Source organism: Scyliorhinus torazame, chromosome 16, assembly GCF_047496885.1.
Source record: "Scyliorhinus torazame isolate Kashiwa2021f chromosome 16, sScyTor2.1, whole genome shotgun sequence".
In the NCBI taxonomy this organism is placed as follows: Eukaryota; Metazoa; Chordata; class Chondrichthyes; order Carcharhiniformes; family Scyliorhinidae; genus Scyliorhinus; species Scyliorhinus torazame.
In genome coordinates, this window is record NC_092722.1 from 173,499,075 (window position 1) to 173,520,680 (window position 21,606).

The following is a 21,606-nucleotide window of genomic DNA, read 5'->3' on the forward strand; positions in this document are numbered from 1 at the left end:
TGTTGGAGATAATTTGTTTCCTCACTATTGTGTTAATTTCCTCTTTAACCAGCGCTGCCACTGCACCACCTTTTCCTTTTCGTTTGTCCTTCCGAAACACTGAAAACCCCTGGACATTCAGTTCCCATCCCTAGTCACCCCCTGCAGCCATGTCTCCGTAATTCCGATTATATCACACCGGTTTGACTACTTGCGCGATTAGTTCATTCACTGTATTGCGAATGCTCCGCGTATTAAAGCACAAAGCCTTTAAGCTGGCCTTTTTAATATTACTTCTCCTGCTCCCAATATTTTTCACTGTGGCCTTGTTTGAATCTGGCCCTTGGTTTATCTGCCTATCACTTTTGTAATTCCCCCGTCTTTTGTTTTTGTCCTTGTTTCCTCCTCCTCTGACTCCTTGCATAGATTCCTATCCCCCTACCTTTTTAGATTTAAACCACCCCCAGCCACTCAGCAAATACTCCCCTCAGACATCAATCCTGGCCCAGCTCAGGTGTAACACATGCAGTTTGTACTGGTCCCACCTCCCCCAGAACCTGTCCCAATGCCCCAGCAATCTGAAACTGTCCTCCTCACACCATTTCTTCAGCCATATTGTCATCCGATATATCCTGCTATTTCTACTCTTCTTTTTGCTTTTTTTTTTTAAATTTAGCAGTATCCAATTTTTTTTTCTCCCAATTAAGGGGCAATTTTAGCGTGGCCAATCCACCTCACCTGCACATCTAGGGGGTGAAACCCACGCAGACATGGGGAGAATATGCAAACTCCACAGGGACAGTGACCGAGGGCCAGGATTCGAACCCAGGTCCTCAGCGCTGCAGTCCCAGTGCTAACCACTGCGCCACATGCCGCCCTCTGCTCTTTATACTCTGACTAGTATGTGACACTGGTAGTAATCCAGAGATTATGACCTTAGAGGTCCGACTTCTCAACTTTCTTCCTAACTCCATGTATTCTACTTTTAGGACCTCATCCCTTTTTCTTTACCCATGTCCTTGGTGCCAATGTATACCATGACCACTGGCTTTCACCTTCCCCCTCTAGAATGTCCTATAACCACTCCAGGACGTCCTTGACCCTAGCACTAGGGAGGCAACATACCATCCTAGAGTGTCGTTTGCAGCCACAGAAACGCCCATCTATTTGCCTGACAATTTAATCTCCTTAACTATTGCATTCCCACATGTTTTACTCCTCCCCTCTGCAGCAGAACCAACCATTGCGCAAGAAATTTGGATGTTTCTGCTTTCTCGCGAGGTCATCTGCATTAAACACAACGAACATAAAATTGAGATTCACTACCCCCTCATTAAACAAAAATTTGGTTAGTTTGCACACAATTTCAAAACAAATCAATTCTTCTATATTCTACGCAAAATTACATTTTCGGACATGCCTCCTTACCAAGTATGGCATGAAGACTCATGGCTTCAGGTTAAACATGGACAAAGAAACCTCCTGCTGATTACCACGTACGCACCACCATCATCTGATAAATCAGTACTCCTCCATGTTGAACACCACTTGGAGGAAGCACTGGAGGGTGGCAAGGGTGCAGAATATACTCTGGGTGGGGGACTTCAATTTCCATCACCAAGAGTGGCTCAGCAGTACCATCACCAACTTAGCTGGCCGGGTCCTAAAGGACATAGCTGCTAGACTGGGATTGCAACAGATGTGAGGGAACCAACAAGAGGGAAAAACATACTTGGCCGAATGCTCACCAACATGCCTGCTGCAGATGCATCTGTCCATGACACTATCGGTAGAAGTGACCACTGCACAAGTCATTGTGGAGACAAAGTCCCGACTTCACATCGAGGGTACCCTCCATTGTGATGTGTGGCACTACCACCCTGCTAAATGGGATAGACTTCAAACAGATCTAACAACTCAATCCAGGGCATTCATGAGGCGCTGTGGCCCATCACCAGCAGCAGAATTGTATTCAACCATAATCTGCAATTTCATGGCCTGGCATATTCCCCACTCTATCATTATCACCAAGCTAGGAGATCAAATCTGGTTCAAAGAAGAGTGCAGGAGAGCGTGCCAAGAGCAACACCAGGCATACCTAAAAATGAGGTGTCAACCTAGTGATGTTGAAACACAGGACTACTTGTATGCCAAACAGCACAATCAGCAAGTGATAGACAGAGTGAAGCGATCCCACAACAAATGCATCAGATCTAAGCTGTGCAGTCCTGCCATATCCAGCTGTGAATGATGGTGGACAATTAAACAAGTCACAGGAGGAGGAGGTTCCACAAATATCCCCACCCTCAATGATGGAGGAACCCAGCACATCTATGCAAAAGGCAAGGCTCAAGCATTCACAACAATCTTCAGCCAGAAGTGTTGAATGAATGATCCATCTTAGCCGCCTCCAAGTAGCCCCCAGCATCACAGGTTAGAGTCTTCAGTCAATACGATTCACTCCACGTGATATCAACAAACGGCTGAAGGAACTGTATACAGCAGAGGCTATGGGCCCTGACAACATTCCGGCAATAGTACTGAAGATTTGTGCTTCAGAACTTGCCGCACTCCTCGCCTCGCTGTTCCAATACAGCTGTAACACTGCACAATGTGGAACATTGTCCAGAGGTGTCCTGTGGGCATGAAACAGGACAAATCCAACTGAGTCAATTACCGCCCTTTCAGTCTACTTTCTATCACCAGAAAAGTGATGGAAGGAGTCATCCATAGTGCTATCAAGCAGCACTTAAGATGTTTTTATTCAGATTTTTCATTTTATACAACATAAAATAAACACGTCTGTCTAGGCCAGATACAATTTACAAAAGCCAAACATTGGAGATAATCCCCAAGTCCCTACCACCCTTACCTCCCCCCCCCCCGACCATTTATTTTACTTTAAAATATTTTTTGCTGAATTTTTACACCTGTACAATAGGTGAGCAAGAGTTTGTATGTACAATTTTGCTACTATTGCCCCTATGGCTTTGTTGGGGGGGGGAAACGGGGGGACGGACGGACACTGGCCCCCTCCTCTATCTCTTCCAGTGTCCCTTCCTGATGTTTCCTTGGGCTCCTCCATTGTTCCTAAATTCTCTGTGTGGTCCTATCTGCCCTCACTGCCCCCCCCCCCTCATTCCCCTCCCTACCTATCCGCTATTGGCTGCGAACGGGTCTTGGAACAAGCTGATGAATGGTCCCAAGCTTTGTGGAATCCCTCGTCCGACCCTCGGATGGTATAATTGATCGTCTCCAGATGGAGAAATTTGCACTCCGAAAGCTAGTGATTTCAAATAAACCTGTTGAGACTTTAACCTGGTGTTGTCAGACTTCTTAGTTAAATCAGTTTATGACCTTGCCCTTCCCTGTACCTCAAACTGTCCAGCACTACAACCCTCAGAAAACTTTTTTGTTCTTCCAACTGATCTCCTATGCATCCATTCGTTCACATCATCGTTGTCAGATGAGCCTTCAGCTATTTACATCCAAGGCTCAAAATTCTCATTAAGCACCACCCCATTTCTTCCTGCAGGGTCCCCCTTAAAATCCACCCAGGTATTTCACAGTTTCCAATGTGTCCTCCTTTGATTTGGCATAACTTTATAATCCCCCAATCTGAAATCTTGGAGCATTTCAAAAGACCCAATATATATTATGGAACGTAAATGCCACCCTTCCACCACAGCCTCTGCAGTACAAACCCTCAAGTTATCTACTCCCCAGGGAACCATCCAAAATATAAACATTATCCCATTAGCCCTTAATCTGTAACCACATGGTTGGAATAAATGATCACCTCACTTTTTTTACGACTCCTTAATTACAGCTTTAGACGATTCACTGCCTGTCTGTATTTAACACCATCTACAGGATACACACTCCAGAAACCTTCCAAGTTTATTTCAACAGTCCCTCCCAGTTCTTTGAATTCAACTATTAAAAGGATAACAGAAGCAAGATCAAAGCAGAATCAGTTTTCCCTCTAAATTATAGACAATACTGCCATTTCTTTATCAGAACTGAAAAAATTTGTAATTTCCTGTCTAACACCACATGGTAGCACTCTAAATGCAAACGCACAGCGCTTCAAGGAGATGCTCTAATAGTCTTGTTAAAGAACTAAACTTTAATTATTTAACTAAATGGATAAATGGCATAATTCTAGCATCGCTGACATCTACAAAAGCTATTTTTAAAAAATCTACAGCTTGGACAGAGCAGAATGATCAGAACTTCCAGTATCAGTTGCATGATAGATTAATTAGAGATGAGTTGTCTTTATTAAAATGAGATGACTCTTGGCACAGACAATTAGTATTCTTTACAGTTCATTTTTCTTCTACCACTTGGGTTAGACAGTTAAAAAACAAAATCTGGATTTGAGTATTACAAATCAAAAGAAGGTATATTTATCTGAAATGACTACTAAATAAAAATGTTACATTTAGAAATGGTAAAATACTAAGATGAGGAGTATTGGATACAAATGCATTTCGCATGTGTCTTCAAGATTTTCAGTTGACCAGATCTCCTATGGAGTCAATCACAATGAGTCAGGAGTCAATCACAATGAGTCAGAAGTCTTAAAGAACACGTAGAAGTAAATGGGTATGTTCTAATTGCCATTAGAGATGTGGATGCAGGGTGACTAATGCTGGGAACCGAATATTCAAAGATATTTGACAGTTAGGAAGTATATACAAAAAGGAAACTGTGGCAGAGTAGCATTGGTAATAAAAGAGGAGATCAACACATTAATGAGGATCTTGCATCCCAAGATCAAGATGTAGAATCAATTTGGGTGGAGCTAAGAAACAGCAAGGTGCAGCAAACATTGGTGGGAGTTGTTTATAGGCCAAACAGTAGTGGTAATGTGGGGCATGATATAAATCAGGAAATTAGAGGTGCATGCAACATGGGTGTGATGAATGTAGAAATTGTTATACATCATATTTCATTTTGTGGCAATAATGTTATTTAAAAACCCTGGTTTCAAATACAAACAGGCAGTGAGTCTACTAAAGTTGTAATTAAAGAGATGTAAACGTGTGAGGTAATCATTTATTCCAACCACTTGGTTTATATTTTGGATGGTTCCCTGGGGTGTAGATAATTTATGACGGGTTGTATTTAGTCCTAGCTAAGCAGGGGGTTGTATTGAGTCCCAGCTGAGCAGATGATGGAACATCTTACTGGGATACAGATGATGTAATTAATGGGAGGAGTCAGGTCTTTCTGTAGTTTGTTTTACCATAAAAGATACCTATTAGTCAGAGTCATCACTCCTGGGGTGAAGTATCCTTTCCTCAGTTCTACAAATTGAAACATTGTTTAGGGTTCTCGTCCCGTTTCCTAAAAGAAGTTGTAGTCTGGTCTGGGATCCTCAGAATTACAATACAGTGACTTCCGGTTGCGGCGATGACTAGCTAAGCCGCACGTTTCGGCGGCTCCAGGTCCAACGGACCTTCAGGCTCTTTTAAGAGCCCCAACGGGAAATTTTCACGCGACGAAACCCGGTGTGGGGTGAGTGAATAGGGAGTCTCCCCCCCCCAACGAAGGAGGAAAATATCGGCGGCGGCGGTTGCAGCGCGAGGAATCCTCGACGAGAGGGACAGAAAGGGAGAAGACAAGATGGCGGCGGAGAAAGCCCAGGCGGCAAGGGGGCCCGAGCAAGATGAATTCTTGAGACGGTGTGTGGAGCTACTAAAGAGGGAGGTGCTGACCCCGATGCTACAGGCAATTGAGGGGCTCAAGGAGGCACAAAGGACCCAGGAGACAGAGCTCCGTGTGGTGGAGCAGAAGGTGACGGATAATGAGGACGAGATCCTGGGCCTGGCGGTCAAAACACAGACGCATGAGGCGCTCCACAAAAAGTGCATTGAAAGGATTGAGGCCCTAGAAAACAGAGCGCGAAGGAAGTACCTTCGGATACTGGGTCTCCCTGAGGGAGTGGAAGGAGCGGATTGCGGGGCTTATGTAAGCACGATGCTAAGCTCGTTGATGGGAGCTGAGGCCCCTGCGGGCCCCTTAGAGGTGGAGGGGGCACATCGAATCCCGGCGAGAAAACCAAAAGCGGGAGAACCAACTAGGGCGACAATCGTGCGATTTCACCGCCTTAAAGATAGAGAAGAGGTCCTGAGATGGGCTAAGAAAGTACAGAGTAACAGATGGGAGAATGCAGTGGTACGGGTGTACCAGGATTGGACTGCGGAGGTGGCGAGAAGGAGGGCGAGTTTTAACCGAGCCAAGGAGGTGTTGCACAAAAAGGTAAAGTTCGGGATGCTGCAGCCGGCACGACTATGGGTCAAGTACCAGGAGAGACATCACTATTTTGAGACGGCGGAAGCATGGACCTTTATTAAAGAGGAGAAATTGGATCGGAACTGAGGGACTGATACTGTAGGGAATGTTATTGTCGATGTAAATAGAGAAGTTAATTGGGAAGGGGGGAGACACTAAGAAATGTGGGCGCCGGTGAGGGGGGAAAGAAGGGACATAGGCGGAGAATGAGGAATGGGAGTGGGAGGGGAAAGGGAGCTGCGCCACAAGAGGCGGGTCAGATAAAGGGATGTTCCCGCGCCAGAAAGATAATGGCGGGAAGACAGGCGCAAGGCAGATGGGAGTTCCCCACACGGGGGGGTCAAGGAGGGAGCAGGAGTAGCCGGGGTCAGTTGAAGTCAGCTGACTTGCGGAAGTAATATGGGGGGAGCAATCACGCTAGAAGGGGATCTAGCGGGGGGGGGGGGGGGGGGGGGGGGGGGAGATAACTGGGTTGCTGCTGCGGAAATCAAAGAGGAAATGGCTAAAGAGTGGGTGGACGGGGATGGAATGCGACGCCTGGGGAGCGAGTGGGAGCGCGGAGGCGGGATTGATGGCGGCTGAGGGAGTGTGTGGAAGAGTGCGGGGATGTATTGAGAGGTACCTGGAGGCCAATGACGATGGGGAGGTCCGAGTGGGAGTGGTATGGGAAGCACTAAAAGTGGTGGTCAGAGGAGAGCTGATCTCCATTAGGGCCCACAAAGGGAAAACAGTGGCCAAGGAAAGGGAAAGATTACTGGGGGAGATTTTAAGGGTGGACAGGGAATTTGCGGAGACCCCGGAGGAGGGACTGTACAGGGAGAGAAGACAACTCCAGACGGAGTTCGACCTATTGACTACCAGGTCAGAGGTGCTGTGGAGGAAGGCACAGGGGAGGAGGTATGAATATGGGGAAAAGGCTAGTCGCCTGCTGGCCCATCAGCTGCGAAAGAGGACAGCGGCGAGGGAGATAGGGGGAATTAGAGACGAAAAGGGAGCTACGGTGCGGAGAGCAGAGAAGATAAACGAGGTGTTCAAGACCTTTTATGAAGGACTGTATAGGTCCCAACCCCCGGAGGGAGAGGAGGGGATGCGGCAGTTCCTGGATCAATTGAGGTTCCCGAGGGTGGAGGAGCAGGAGGTGGAAGGCCTGGGGGCACCGATTGGGGTGGACGAGGTTATTAAGGGGCTGGGGAATATGCAGGCAGGGAAGGCTCCGGGACCAGACGGGTTCCCGGTGGAATTATATAGAAAGTACGTGGACTTGTTGGCCCCGCTGTTGGTGAGAATGTTTAATGAGGCCAGGGAAGGAGGGACTTTACCCCCGACAATGTCGGAGGCGACGATATCGCTAATTCTGAAGCGGGATAAAGATCCGTTGCAGTGCGGGTCCTATAGACCTATTTCATTATTGAATGTGGACGCCAAATTGCTGGCAAAGGTACTGGCATCGAGGATAGAGGACTGTATCCCGGGGGTGGTGCACGAAGACCAGACAGGGTTCGTAAAGGGGAGACAACTGAATGTCAATATGTGACGACTATTAGGGGTGATAATGATGCCCCCAGTGGAGGGGGAGGCAGAGATAGTGGCAGCAATGGATGCAGAGAAGGCATTTGATAGGGTGGAGTGGGAGTACTTATGGGAGGCGCTAAGGAGGTTTGGGTTCGGGAATGGGTTTATTAGCTGGGTCAAACTCCTTTATGGGGCCCCAACGGCAAGTGTGGTCACGGGTCGGCAAAGATCGGGAGTATTTCCGACTATATAGGGGAACAAGAAAGGGATGCCCGCTATCTCCATTGTTGTTCGCTTTGGCAATTGAACCTCTGGCCATGGCGTTGAGAGACTCCAGGAAATGGAGAGGGGTGATTAGAGGGGAGAAGAACAGCGAGTGTCGCTATACGCAGATGACCTACTGTTGTATGTGACGGACCCAGTGGGGGGGATGACAGAGGTCATGCAGATATTGAGGGAGTTCGGAGATTTCTCGGGAGATAGGCTTAACATGGGGAAGAGTGAACTATTCGTGATACACCCTGGGGACCAGAGTAGAGGGATAGAAGGCCTGCCTCTAAGGAAAGTGGAAAGAAACTTCCGATACCCGGGGATTCAGATCGCTAGGAGCTGGGGAACCTTACACAGACTTAATCTGACACGATTGGTAGAACAAATGGAGGAGGACTTCAATAGGTGGGACATGCAGCCTCTGTCGTTGGCGGGCAGAGTGCAGGCAATTAAGATGATGGTCCTCCCGAGGTTCCTATTTGTATTTCAATGTCTCCCTATACTAATCACTAAGACCTTTTTAAAAAAAATAGACAGGACCATCACGAGCTTCGTGTGGGCAGGGAAAGTCCCGAGGGTAAGAAGGGGGTTCCTACAACGTAGCAGAGACAGAGGAGGATTGGCGCTACCGAATTTGGGCGACTACTATTGGACCGCCAATGTGGCGATGATTCGTAAATGGACGATGGAGGGAGAGGGAGCGGCGTGGAAAAGACTGGAAAGTCCTGTAAAGGGACGAGCCTAGAGGCGCTGGTGACGGCGCCGCTACCGCTCTCACCAAAAATGTTTACCACAAACCCAGTGGTGGCGGCAACATTGAATATTTGGGGACAATGGAGGAGACAGAGAGGTGCGCGGGGAGCCCTAGTGGGGTCCCCAATCAGGAACAACCACAGGTTTGCCCCAGGAAGGATGGTTGGAGGATTTCAGAGCTGGCACCAGTTGGGAATTAGGAGGGTGGGAGATTTATTTATAGATGGGACGTTTACGAGCTTGGGAGCATTGGAGGAAAAGTATAAGTTGCCCCGGGGAAACTTCCTTAGATATATGCAGGTGAGGGCGTTCACAAGACAACAGGGGAGGGAATTTCCTCTGCTCCCGGCACAGGGGATCCAGGACAGAGTGCTTTCGGTGGTGTGGGTCGGGGAGGGCAAGGTGTCAGAGATATACCGAGAGGTGAGGGAAGAGGAGGAGGAGCTGGTGGGAGAGTTAAAAGGAAAGAGGGAAGAAGAGCTAGGGGAGGAGATAGAGGGTGGTATGTGGGCGGATGCCCTAAGCAGGGTAAATTCCTCTTCCTCGTGCGCCAGGCTTAGCCTGATTCAATTCAAGGTGTTACATAGAGCACACATAACGGGAGAAAGATTGAGCAGGTTCTTTGGAGTAGAGGACAAGTGTGGGAGGTGCGGCGGAAGCCCGGCAAACCACACACATATGTTTTGGTCGTGCCCGGCACTGGAGGGGTATTGGAAGGGAGTGACGGGAGTGATCTCGAAGGTGGTGAAGGTCCGGGTCAAACCAGGCTGGGGGCTAGCTTTATTTGGAGTTGCGGATGAGCCGGGAGTGCAGGAGGCGAAAGAGGCCGACGTTGTGGCCTTTGCGTCCCTAGTAGCCCGGCGTAGGATTTTACTCATGTGGAAGGAAGCGAAACCCCCCGGACTGGAGGCCTGGATAAACGATATGGCGGGGTTCATAAAATTGGAGCAGATGAAGTTTGCGCTGAGAGGATCGGCTCAAGGGTTCACCAGGCGGTGGCAGCCATTCCTCGACTACCTAGGGGAACGTTAGAGGGAAGACAGATGACCAGCAGCAGCAACCCAGGGGGGGGGGGGGTGGAAAGTTTTAGTTTATGTTAAATGATTAGTTTACCATGTTGATTAGCCATTTGTTCACTGTTAAATTTTCTTTTTTGTTATGTTTGATTTGTAAGGGGAAAAAAATTGTGATCGAAAAATTTTCAATAAAATATATTTTAAAAAAAAAAGAATTACAATACAGTAATCATGGGGGCCTTTCATCTCCATATAGACTGGGTAAAACTAATTAGCAGTAATGCTGTGGAGAACAAATTCCTGGAACGTAAAGGAGATGTTTTCTAGAACAGCATGTTGAGGAGCCAACTTGGGAATGGGCTATTTTAAATCTACTGCTGTGTAATGAGAAAATAATCAATAATAATGCTGTAAAGGAACTTTTGGAGAAGAATTATCAAAATTAAGTTTGAAAGTTTTATCAGCTTCTTGGTCTTCCTTTGCTGAATTCTTAAACAGCTTATAATCTTCAATCTCGCTGTTTTTTTGGGATGCTTTATAAGCCTCTTCCTTTGATCTAATGCAATCTTTAACTTCTCTAGCTAGCACGGTTGCATCACTTTTGATCATTCTTTCACAAAAGTTCCTTTATAGCAAGATTATTGATTATTTTCACATTACACAGTAGCAGATTTAAAATAGCCCATTCCCAAGTTGGCTCCTCAACATACTGTTCTAGAAAACATCTTCTTTATGTTCCAGAATTTCCTCCTCTATTGTACGGTGACTAATCTGACTCACCCAATCTATATGCAGATTAAAGTCACCCATAATCACAGATGTTCTTTTATTACATGCATCTCCGATTTCCTGTCTAATGCTATTCCCAACATTTTCTAATTTGTGTTGCCTGGACAGTTCAGAATTGAAGTCAACTGTCTTTTAATTATGCTAGTCTTTTCTAAAGAAATGAAGAATTGCATCTCAATTTCCTTTACAAGAATTCTCAAATCCTGAGTTCAACCTAACTCGGTGTCCTCATTTCGGGAAAACAATTTCAAATTCTCTCCAGTCTCACATCAGGCCTAGACTTCGGATTTGTGCTGAATTTGCTTCATTCATTTTTCTTTGCACCAAATGGACAATTGTATGTAATTTGCACGCAAAGACAAATCAATTTAGGAATTCAGGTCAACTTCTTTTCACACATATTAAGGAATTAGTTAATTGAGACCACTAGAAAGAGAAGCTTTTCTGATGCAGGTGCTATCTATTATGAATATCGCAGGAGTTGTTGTGCAACTTGGATGTAAAGATAACAGTGGATTGCCATTTCACCAAAACAAAATGAGATCATAGAACATTTCTTTGTAATGTTTTGCTGCTGATAGGATATTACCACACACCAAGATATGCAATAATTGTCCTCTTACTGCATCATGTGGACTGCACAATAGGAGAACAAAACTTACTTATAAAAAGTAGTTACAGAAAAGTACTTTTATGCAATTCAAATCATTCAGAATGTTTCAAAGTTGCAGAAAGGATACTTCCAACATCTTAATTACTATGGTGAATCTGCTGCCGGTCTGTTTGCATGGTGTGGCGGTTTTAGTATTCACACTTTCATAACCAAGTCAAAATTACACAGCATGGACAGACTACCATGTATGTACAGTGGATTGCTGCACAGGCATCATCTGAAAAGACAGGACTCAGGGCAAATAACTGAAGCCCAATTGAACTTGGATTGGAGACTGACGCAACGAATTTTAAATGGCAAGGGGAGGGGGTGAAGAGGACCACTTACTCTTTTTGCCTCCTCGACTTGTTTTCGAAAAGTTCATTGAGGCAAATGGCTACCTGACCCAGGAATCTGTCCAGGCCCACCAGCGAGCGGTGCATGGCGATCAGGTGGAGGGTGTACTTCTCCGGAGTCCCCTGCAGCAGCAGCCCGGGGAACTCGAAGGACACCTCCTCCTTCCAGGTCGGGCACAGGGTCTTCTCCGCCACCGAGGTCGAGTATTTCTCCTTGCCCAGCTGGATGATGGTGTACGTGTCGTTGGTGCCGCTCTTGCCTTTGGGGTTGAGGTCCCGGGCTTGCATGACAGTCACTTGGACGTGGGTAGGGAACCATGTCTGCGACTGCTCCGCCAGCATCGTCTATCTATTTATCCCTCTCTCTCTCTCTCTCTCTGTGTGGATATAAATATATATTTTTGTTCAACGATCACGTTCGACCTCGCCGCCCTTCATTCACATTCCCTCATCGCCGCCGCCGCCGGGACACGAAAGGCCGGAGTGCGAAAGAGGAGCAGCGCCGCTCTCCCCATCCTCGCCGCGTCCTGATTGGGGAGGGGAAAGGTCAGAGGTGAGGGTTGAACCCCCCCCCCCCCCCCCCCCCCCCCCGGCGCCGTCTCCCATAGCAACCGCGCCGTCCCTGGCAACGCGGAGGGAGGCGTCGCCCGGGCTGCGAGGCCTGAGCTTTCCGACCGTCAGCTGCGGGGTGGGTGTGGGCGGCGAGCGGAGCACCCGCACTGTCAACGAATGTTTGCAACTGGCCGAATGCGCATCGAATATTATCAGGTGAACAACCCTCCAGGGGTGAGGCAGGCTGCAAATCTAATCGGAACAGATTTGTTTTGTTAATATTTTTCCTTTTATATAGATATGTGGGCGCCCCTTAACCAGTTATATTTCCCCCTCAATCCGATAGATCCAGATCCCTGAGGGCAATTGCATTTCTTTGGTTTTATCACTATTTTTGCAGGTTCATGGGGACATTCCCAGAATAATCTTTATTGTCACAAGTAGGTTTACACAAACACTGCACTGAAGTTACTAGGAAAATCCCCTAGTCGCCACATTCCGGCGCCTGTTCGGGTACACTGAGGGATAATTCAGAATGTCCAATTCACCTAACAAGCACGTCTTTCGGGACTTGGGGGGGGACCGGAGCACCCGGAGGAAACCCACGCAGACATGGGGAGAATGTGCAGACTCCGCACAGATGACGCAAGACGGGAATCGAACCTGGGACCCTGGTGCTATGAAGCAACAGTGCTACCCACTGTGCTACCGTGCCACCCTTAGTAACGATGTGGAGATGCCGGCGTTGGACTGGGGTGAGCACAGTACGAAGTCTTACAACACCAGGTTAAAGTCCAACAGGTTTGTTTCGATGTCACTAGCTTTCGGAGCGCTGCTCCTTCCTCAGGTGAATGCAGAGGTCTGTTCCAGAAATATATGTGTTTCTGGAACAGACCTCTGCATTCACCTGAGGAAGGAGCAGCGCTGCGAAAGCTAGTGACAGCGAAACAAACCTGTTGGACTTTAACCTGGTGTTGTAAGACTTCGTACTGTACCCTTAGTAACATCACAGCACCTTACTATATAGGGTGTGAGATCAACCTCAACCAGGTTGCAAGTTTGCATTTTTGAATGGACAATCCAAATTTTAAGAATCTGGTATGTCCCCAGTGTAAATAGAGGGATATCCTTACTGTTATCCTTACTAACAACCTTACTGTTGTTAGGTTCTTTTGATCAGAGTTCAGTTTTTCCATTTAGATAGTGATGACGTGTTGGAGCAAGTAGCTGTGCCATAATTTGCCATTCTTTTCATAAGAAAATATGTATTTCTAATTGCTAATAAATACAAAAAAGAATCTCCAATCATAGAATCACAGCACAGAAGAGGCCCTTGGTATCATTGAGTCTGCTCCGGTGCATGAGAAACGCCTAACCTGCCTTCCTAATCCCATTTGCCAGCACCTGGCCCATAGCCTATAGAACATGAGAGCGCAGTACAGGCCCTTCGGCCCTCGCTGTTGTGCTGACCTGTGAAACCAATCTAAAGCCCATCTACACTATTCCCTTATCTTCCATTTGTTTATCCAATGACCATTTAAGTGCCCTTAATGTTGGCGAGTCCACTACTGTTGCAGGCAGGGCATTCCATGCGCTTACTACTCTTGAGTAAAGAACCTATCTCTGACATCTGTCCTATATCTATCTCCCCTCAATTTAAAGCTATGTCCCCTCGTGCTAGCCATCACCATCCGAGGAAAAAGGCTCTCACTGTCCACCCTATCTAATCCTCTGATCATCTTGTATGCCTCAATTAAGTCACCTCTTAACCTTCTCTCTAACGAAAACAGCCTTAAGTCCCTCAGCCTTTCCTCATAAGATCTTCCCTCCATACCAGGCAACATCCTGGTAAATCTCCTCTGCACCCTTTCCAATGCTTCCACATCCTTCCGATAATGCGGCAACCAGAACTGCATGCAATACTCCAAATGCGGCCGCACCAGAGTTTTGTACAGCTGCAACATGACCTCATGGCTCCGAAATTCAATCCCTCTACCAATAAAAGCTAACACATGAAAAATGAAATGAAAATCGCTTATTGTCACAAGTAGGCTTCAAATGAAGTTACTGTGAAAAGCCCCTAGTCGCCACATTCCGGCGCCTGTTCGGGGAGGCTGGTACGGGAATCGAACCGTGCTGCTGGCCTGCCTTGGTCTGCTTTCAAAGCCAGCAATTTAGCCCAGTGTGCTAAACCAGTGTCACATAAAAGCTACGCTGTGCCAAGTGCTCATCCAGGTACTTTTTAAAGGAAGAGAGACAACCCGCCTCTACCATCCTCCTAGGTAGTGCATTCCAGAGAGTCACCACCCTCTGGGTAAAAATATTTTTCCTCAAATCCTCCTTAAACCTCCTGCCCTGACCTTGAACTCCTGTCCTCTCATAACTTGACCCTTCAACTAAGAAGTACAGCTGCTCTCTATCCACCCTGTCCATGCCCCTCATAATCTTGCACACTCGATCAGGTCACCCCTCAATCTTCACTGCTCCAGAGAACACAGCCCAAGCCTATCCAACCTCTCTTCATAAATGTTCCATCCCAGGCAACATACTGGTGATTCTCCTCTGCACCCCCTCCAGTGCAATTACATCCTTCCTATAATGTGGCTACCAGAATTACACACAGTACTCCAGCTGTACAATGTTCTGTACAACTCCAACATGACCTCCCTGCAAGTGTCTCTAATTATTTGTAATGGAAATGTACTATTACTTCTGTCACATTTCCTCTAAAGCTAAATAGCATCCAATTATTGTCTGTAAACATAAAATAATAGTTAAAAATACTGTGTAAAGTACTTGTGTCTTTACAAATAGCTTGCATTTATATAGCATTTTTCCTGATTTCAGGATGTTCCATGGCAATGAGGTAGTTTTGAAGTATAGCCGCTGTTGTAATTCACAACACAGAAATATTGTTTGTACGGATAGTGCAACAGTTACAAAATGCCATGTAAAGTACTTAAAGCTTAAGTACTTATAGCTTAAAAAAATGACATTTCAAAGTTACAGCCAATGAAGTAATTTTGAAGTGTAGTCACTGTTGTAATGCAGGAAACAAAGCAGCCTATTTGCACCCATCAAGCTCCCATAAACAGCAATGTGATAATGACCAGACAATTTTTGTGGAGTTGATTGAGGGATGAATATTGATCAGGACACTATATATAACTTTCCCATTCTTCTTTGAAAATAGGATCTTTTACATCCAATCGAGAAACAGGCAGAACCTCAGTTTAATTTATCGGCAGAAAGGTGGCACCTCCTTCATACTGTACTGGAGTAATAGTCTCGAATTGTATGCTCCAGGTTCTAGAATGGGTCTTGTGCTACAACTTTCTGATGGTTGGCTCAAAGATGAGAGTGCTGCTAACTTAGCCATACCTGACTGCTGCAGTTAATGGAATATTGGACTAATGGCAGGACTGTCCATTACATATAAAAACATACTTTTATTGATAACACTCTTGTTAAGTGCCATGAGTCATCTTGCTATTTTAAAAGAAGCGATTTAAATAGATAATATAAACAAAAATACTAGAAATACTCAGTATTTCAGGCAGCACCTGTGAAGAAAAATAAAGTTAGTGGTTCAGGTCAATGTCCTTTCATCAGAACACGCTTTTGTTATATAACTGCGAGTTGTTTTGTCATTTGCTCTGTACAAAATTGTGTTTTGTGTGTTGGATACCATTGTGTAGGTCTTAATGAAGTCTTTGTCGTCTTAATTATAGGTTAACTGTAGGTATTTATTAACTACAAGAATTAACTACTGTACATGCATACAGTAAAGATTTCAAGCTAGGAGCTGTCTCCATCCTTATTTGTGCACACGGCTCTGTCCACTGTTAGATTAATGTGTGGGCGGTACTTTAGTCAGTCCCACGTTAACCCTGTATGTGCCAGATCCTTATACCAGCCCTCTCCCAAGTCTTTATCCAATGTATTTCAAATGATTCTGGTTTACCCATTTATTTACTTTGTTATTTCTACCGCATCTCCCCTTTCAAGTCTCTGAATTCATAGGTTCAGGTGGTCTGGAGGCCTTCGAACTTTTCTGTATCTTGTTTGCACTACTTGTCGGAATAGTGGTGGGCCATGTCATTGCAGGTAAACTATGTTAATTTAGAGTTTGTTCTGACATCTGAACATCTTTTCATCCTCTTTTTCCATTCCTTGTTACTGAACCACTCTTTGTTGATTTGACAATTGTGGCGATAGGCAGTTGTTGATTTATCCCGCTATTTCCAAGGTGGATGAACGCTGTGCTCCTCCCCATAATGTTTTTTCCTCTTTGTTTATCGTGTCTAGCGGCGACGCAGATGGAAGTTCACAATTCACAATGAAATCTTCATTCCCACCTGCTTCACAGTTTTAGTCAAATGTTTGATTACTTCTTTTCCAGTCGTTTTTTTGAACTAATGAATTGTTTCATTCAGCTCGGCAACAACTCTGGTCAGTTGAGTTGTTTTTGTTCCATGTTGTCTGCGGAACTCTTATATAAATTTAGCAACTTTACCTGACCACTCCTTAGGCTTTTTCAATCTGTTGGGTAGAATTAATCTTTCCTGATTTTAAATTCTGGATTTGCTCTCCACATTGCACTTCTCATCCTTCCTGTTGTTCAGATTGGGTCAAAGTTCAAGATGTTTTGGTTGTTAATTCTGCTTTTGAGCAATTGTTCTGATTCATCAGCAATCTCTTTTCCTGGTCCCTGGATTTTGAACAATGCTTATTAGAGACTTCTGATGCTTGAAGTTCATCAAGTTTAATATTTTAAAATAAATTTAAAGTACCCAATTCATTTTTCCAATTAAGGGGCAGTTTAGCGTGGCTTTAGAGTGGTTTCACAGGTCGGCGCAACATCGAGGGCTGAAGGGCCTGTACTGCGCTGTAATGTTCTATGTTCGATGTTCTAATCCACCTACCTGGACATGTATGGGTTGTGGGGGCGAAACCCACGCAAAAACGGGCAGAATGTGCAAACTACACGGACAGTGAACCAGGGCCGGGATCGAATCTGGGACCTCGCCTCAGTGAGGCAGCAGTGCTAACCACTGCACCACCGTGCTGTCCAAGTTCATCAAGTTTTAATGAAGATCTATTTTTGTTGAATTTGTTTTTCCAAGTTCATTATTTAAGTATTTCAAGGGGCAGTGGTTCCCCTGTTCCCCCGGGGTTCGGGAGGGTCAGCCACCGCCGCCTTGGAGGAAGTGGCAGCGGCTATCAACTCAGCGAGTGTGACCAGGAGGACCAGTACCCAATACCGCAAGAAGGTCATCGACCTCCACTGGGCCATTCGGGTGAGTTTGCACCGGACACCTCCCCCCAGCCCTTCCCACAACACCTAAGCCTCCTCCCCCACGATGAACAATGCGTAAAGCTAAGGATGTCCCTTCTGTGTCCCAGTAGGAGAGGTTAGCCTACAACCAGTAGGAGAGGGTCTAGACGGGCAATGGGGTGCCGGACATCAGAGGCATCACTGTCTATGAGGAACAGGCCCTGGAACAGCAGCGATAGCCGAGGACTGAGTGGTGACCACTCTGGAGGTCAGCGCACAATGTAGAGGTGACCTCCACCACTCAGTTGACCTGTCAAACGTGAGTTGAGCACCACATACCTGCTGATGCACATCAGGTGGAGGAACGAATAATCAGGCGAGACAACAGTCAGAGGTCTGATGGATCCCACGATCCAGATGGGCCCCAGTCCGATGCTACCCCTCTGGAACAGGTTTACCCAGAGCTGATGCAGATGCTAAGGTGCGGCAATGATATTCAGAGGTGGATGTCAGCAACCTTCCAGCAGGTCCATAGCCAATTGGAGGAATTCCAAAGGCTATGGGTGTAGGAGATGGCGCCGGCAATGCATGGCACTGAGACCAACACTGCTAGTGCATTGAAAGCAGTGGACGACGTCAGCAACCATGAGTGGAAGTGTCCACGACGTGGATGACGTCAGCAGCCATGGCAGAGTGCCTCAACAGCAACCTGGCAGAGTCCCAGTCGCTGGGGGACATGTCCCAGGTGGACCTTGATGAGGCACTGCGGAGCATGTCCCAGGTGGGCAGAGCTTAGGTGCTGTGGAGCATGTCCCAGTCTCGGGTGGGCAGAGCCGAGGTGCTACGGAGCATGTCCCGGTCGCCGGGGAACATGTCCCAGTCACTGACGGTCATTGCCGAGGGCAGCGACACAATGCTGCAGACATTGGGGAGCTGCCAGGGCTGGCAGTGCCAAATGACGTAGGGGCAGCCGGGGCTCGATCCAACTGCCTCTCCATCCTGGGAAGAGATGCCGCTGGGTGTCAACCTGGAGCAATCCTACGGATGGTGATGAATGCCACCAGCTCCCCCGAGTTCCATCCCTTTGACAACGGTGTGTCTCCCAGTCAGCACCCGGTACAGTGAGGCACGGCGGGGCATGCGCTGCCGGCAAGTGCTCTGGGGCTCTCCGGCCCAACAACCCCCAGAAGGCCACCATCAGGGGCATCGGAGGCCATGGGACGTGGAAGGCAGCAGGTTACCCCCACGTCTGATGTACATCTGGGGACATACCTGGACGCAGTGGTAGAGCATGGAAGGCTAAGCACATCAAAGATCACTGAGAGGGTACTTGGAGGTAGGGTGTATGGGGGAGCAGGGGGTACGTGCGGTAGAGGGTGCGGGAGGGAAATGTGGAGGGGGACCTGGGCGATGTGGGGTGAGTTGAGCGGCACCATCAGGAGAGTGGGGCAGTTGGGGACACTTTTGTTAATCATATAAAGTCTGTTGGCCTCGATCAGTATGAAACCTCTGGCACTTTGTTTAGCAATGTGGGCTGAGCACCAATCCCATGCCCTAATTCCCTGGTCATGGGGGTCCTGGGCTGCCCCCCCCCCCGATGCACTGCTCAACGACACATGGCCACATGGGGCCTCGTTGTACCAGGGCTCCGCATGGGTTTCTGGCGTCCGTACTGGTGTCATTAGCCAGGTCCTGACCACCCAAGAGTTAACCAGCCATCCTGAGGTGGTCCTCGAAGAGGCCGGGGATGTACGACTGGCCCAGGATGTAGGTGTCGTGCACACTCCTAGGGAAGCGTGCACACACGTGCATGATCTTCATCTGGTGGCTGCACATGCGCTGGATGTTCAGGAAGTGAACCCCTTCCTGTTGATGTAGAACATTGTGGCCGATGAGCGCAAAGCGACATGCGTGCCATCCACTATCCCCTGGAAGTGGGACATCCCGGCGATGGCAGAGAATCCTGTTGCCCAGGCATCTTGTTGGACTTGGTCCATGTCAAAGTGTATATAGCTCTCCACCTGGGCAAAAAGGGCATCCGTGACTTCGTGGATGCACTGGTGGGCTGTAGCTTGTGAGATGCCACACAAGTCCCCGCTTGAGCCCTGGAATGATCCTGCGCATAGAAGTTAAGGGCTGCGGTGATGTTGACCATCACCAGGAGTGGGTATCCTCCTCCTCCACATGGTGTCAGAAACGTGAGGAGATGGCACAGGTTTTGCACTGTCTCCTTGTTGAGGTGGAGCCTTCTGCGGCACACGCTGTCCATCATCTGTTCGAAAGACGAGCAACGCCTGTACACCGTGGTCCATTGTGGCCTCCTCCTCTGGGTCCCTCCCTGGCCTGATGGGTGTCCTGTTCCTCAGGGTGTGGGCAAGGCTCTGCACATGGGTTGCCACCTCGAGCCTCTGCCGACGATGCTGCCGCCACCTTCTTTGGCGGCTGGCCGCCTGTACTGCCAGCAGCACCACTAGGGCAAGTTCTGGGGGGTCCACGATATCGCCCATCCTTACAATATCTGTAAGGAATTGGGAGAGCGTGTGAGACTGACAACCCGGGACCTCCCAGTCCCATGCACTTCTGGCTGCAGCGGGGGCCCTTGCTCACTGAACCCCATACCCTGTATTCCAGACATCTGTACGTAATGTAACACGGACCGGGCACTCGTCCCCTCCCTGGTGCATTCACACACCCACTGGTCGCAGAGATGTCCCTGGTGCTGGCGCCCAGCCCCTGGTTGTTCGGATGTTGTCTGCTGCGTCCTAGGTGTTGCCTCCCCTAGTGTCCATGCACAATGTCCAGGCAGCATGTTCTGATGCGATGCTAGGCAATAGCTCCCATGCTACATGGCATGCCTACCCACATGAATCCACTTGGGATGTGTGAAGTACACGCATAACTCCGATTGACAATTCCCTATTAGCAATAGCTTTCATGCGCACGCCCGCAGGCTTCAGTGGGACTTGTGGATGGTCGGTGGTGCAAGTAGGCAGGGTTGCGTTTGCCTCTGGAACAGGATCACACACTCCAAGGATTGGCATTGGCTGAGACACCCATCACCCCCCACGCCCCCAAGTCCAGCCATTGACGGACCACCCCGACCGAGGCTGAGCCCGGGGGCTTCTCCATCGCAACAGCCCCACTGCCCCTGGGCTCTTTGTCTGTGAGCAAAGATGGCTACTCAGCTCCTTGGGTCCCCGCAGCCGCCCTTCCGCCAGCTTCACATTTTGAAAAAGGCGTACTAATCAGCGCCCGCATGACCACTTGCTGGGGAAGCGGTTACATAGGGGAGGAGGGGGGCCTAGGTGCTGTCTTCCCATTTCAGTGCTGTGCTTTAGGATATTGAAACCGTCAAATACTGACCTTTGCTGGTCTTTTAAGGCTGATTCTTTAGTCCTGATTCTTCTTTATTAATTACTTTTTTCCTTCTTTTAGGCACATTTTCAGGCACCAATTCAGGAATATAGCGGGCGTGATTCTCCACTCCTGCTCCGGTTGGGAGAATCGCCTGGGCCCCCAAAATTTCCCGGGATGCAGGTCCGACGGCCTCCCGCGATTCTCCCAAGCGGCGGGAACGGCCCGGTTGAGTTCCGCGGGCCGCAGGCCGGAGAATCGTCGGAGACACCCAAAATGGCGATTCTCCAGCACCCTTGCTATTCTCAGGCCTGGATGGGCCGAGCGGCCAGGCCAAAACGGCGGGTTCCCCCCAGCGCCGTCCACACCTGGTCGCTGCCGCCGGGAACAGCGCGCGAACGCTGGGGGGTGGCGGCCTGCGGGGGGCGAGGGGGGATCCTGCACCGGGGGGTACCTCAAATGTGGGGTGGCCCGCGATCGGTGCCCACCGATCGTCGGGCCGTCCTCTCTGAAGAAGGACCTCCTTCCTTCCGCAGCCCCGCAAGATCCGTCCGCCATCTTCTTGCGGGGCGGACCTAGAGAGGAAGGCAAACACGCATGCACGGATGACGCCAGTTATGCGGCGCTGGCCGCGTCATCTATGCGGCGCCGCCTTTACGCGGGCGACAAGGCCTGGCGTGTGTAGATGATGCGGACCCGATCCTAGCCCATTGTCAGGGTCTGAATCGGTCGGGATCGGGGCCATTTTGCGCCGTCGTGAACCTCGACGGCGTTCTCGACGGCGCGGCCACT

At 48.4% G+C, this 21,606-nt stretch overlaps 2 protein-coding genes across 7 annotated transcripts in view; one reads left to right on the plus strand and one right to left on the minus strand.

Annotated features, from left to right (window-relative positions):
- Positions 1-12,016, minus strand: part of rab11fip2 (RAB11 family interacting protein 2 (class I)) — a 127,341-nt gene extending 115,325 nt beyond the window's left edge. For all 5 annotated transcript variants that reach the window (XR_011935549.1, XR_011935548.1, XM_072479493.1 and 2 more), the window contains exon 1: positions 11,623-12,016. Coding sequence is in view for 3 of the 5 variants with exons in the window: in XM_072479493.1 (XP_072335594.1) it covers positions 11,623-11,972 (350 nt within the window). In the remaining 2 variants the exon portion in view is untranslated. The remainder of the gene's footprint in view (positions 1-11,622) is intronic.
- Positions 12,017-12,223: 207 nt separating this feature from the next.
- Positions 12,224-21,606, plus strand: part of LOC140393235 (uncharacterized) — a 407,232-nt gene continuing 397,849 nt past the window's right edge. Inside the window, exon 1 of one of the 2 annotated variants that reach the window (XM_072479489.1) lies at positions 12,224-12,416. The gene's annotated coding sequence lies outside the window, so the exon portion shown is untranslated. The remainder of the gene's footprint in view (positions 12,417-21,606) is intronic. The other variant, XM_072479491.1, reaches the window with a different exon arrangement.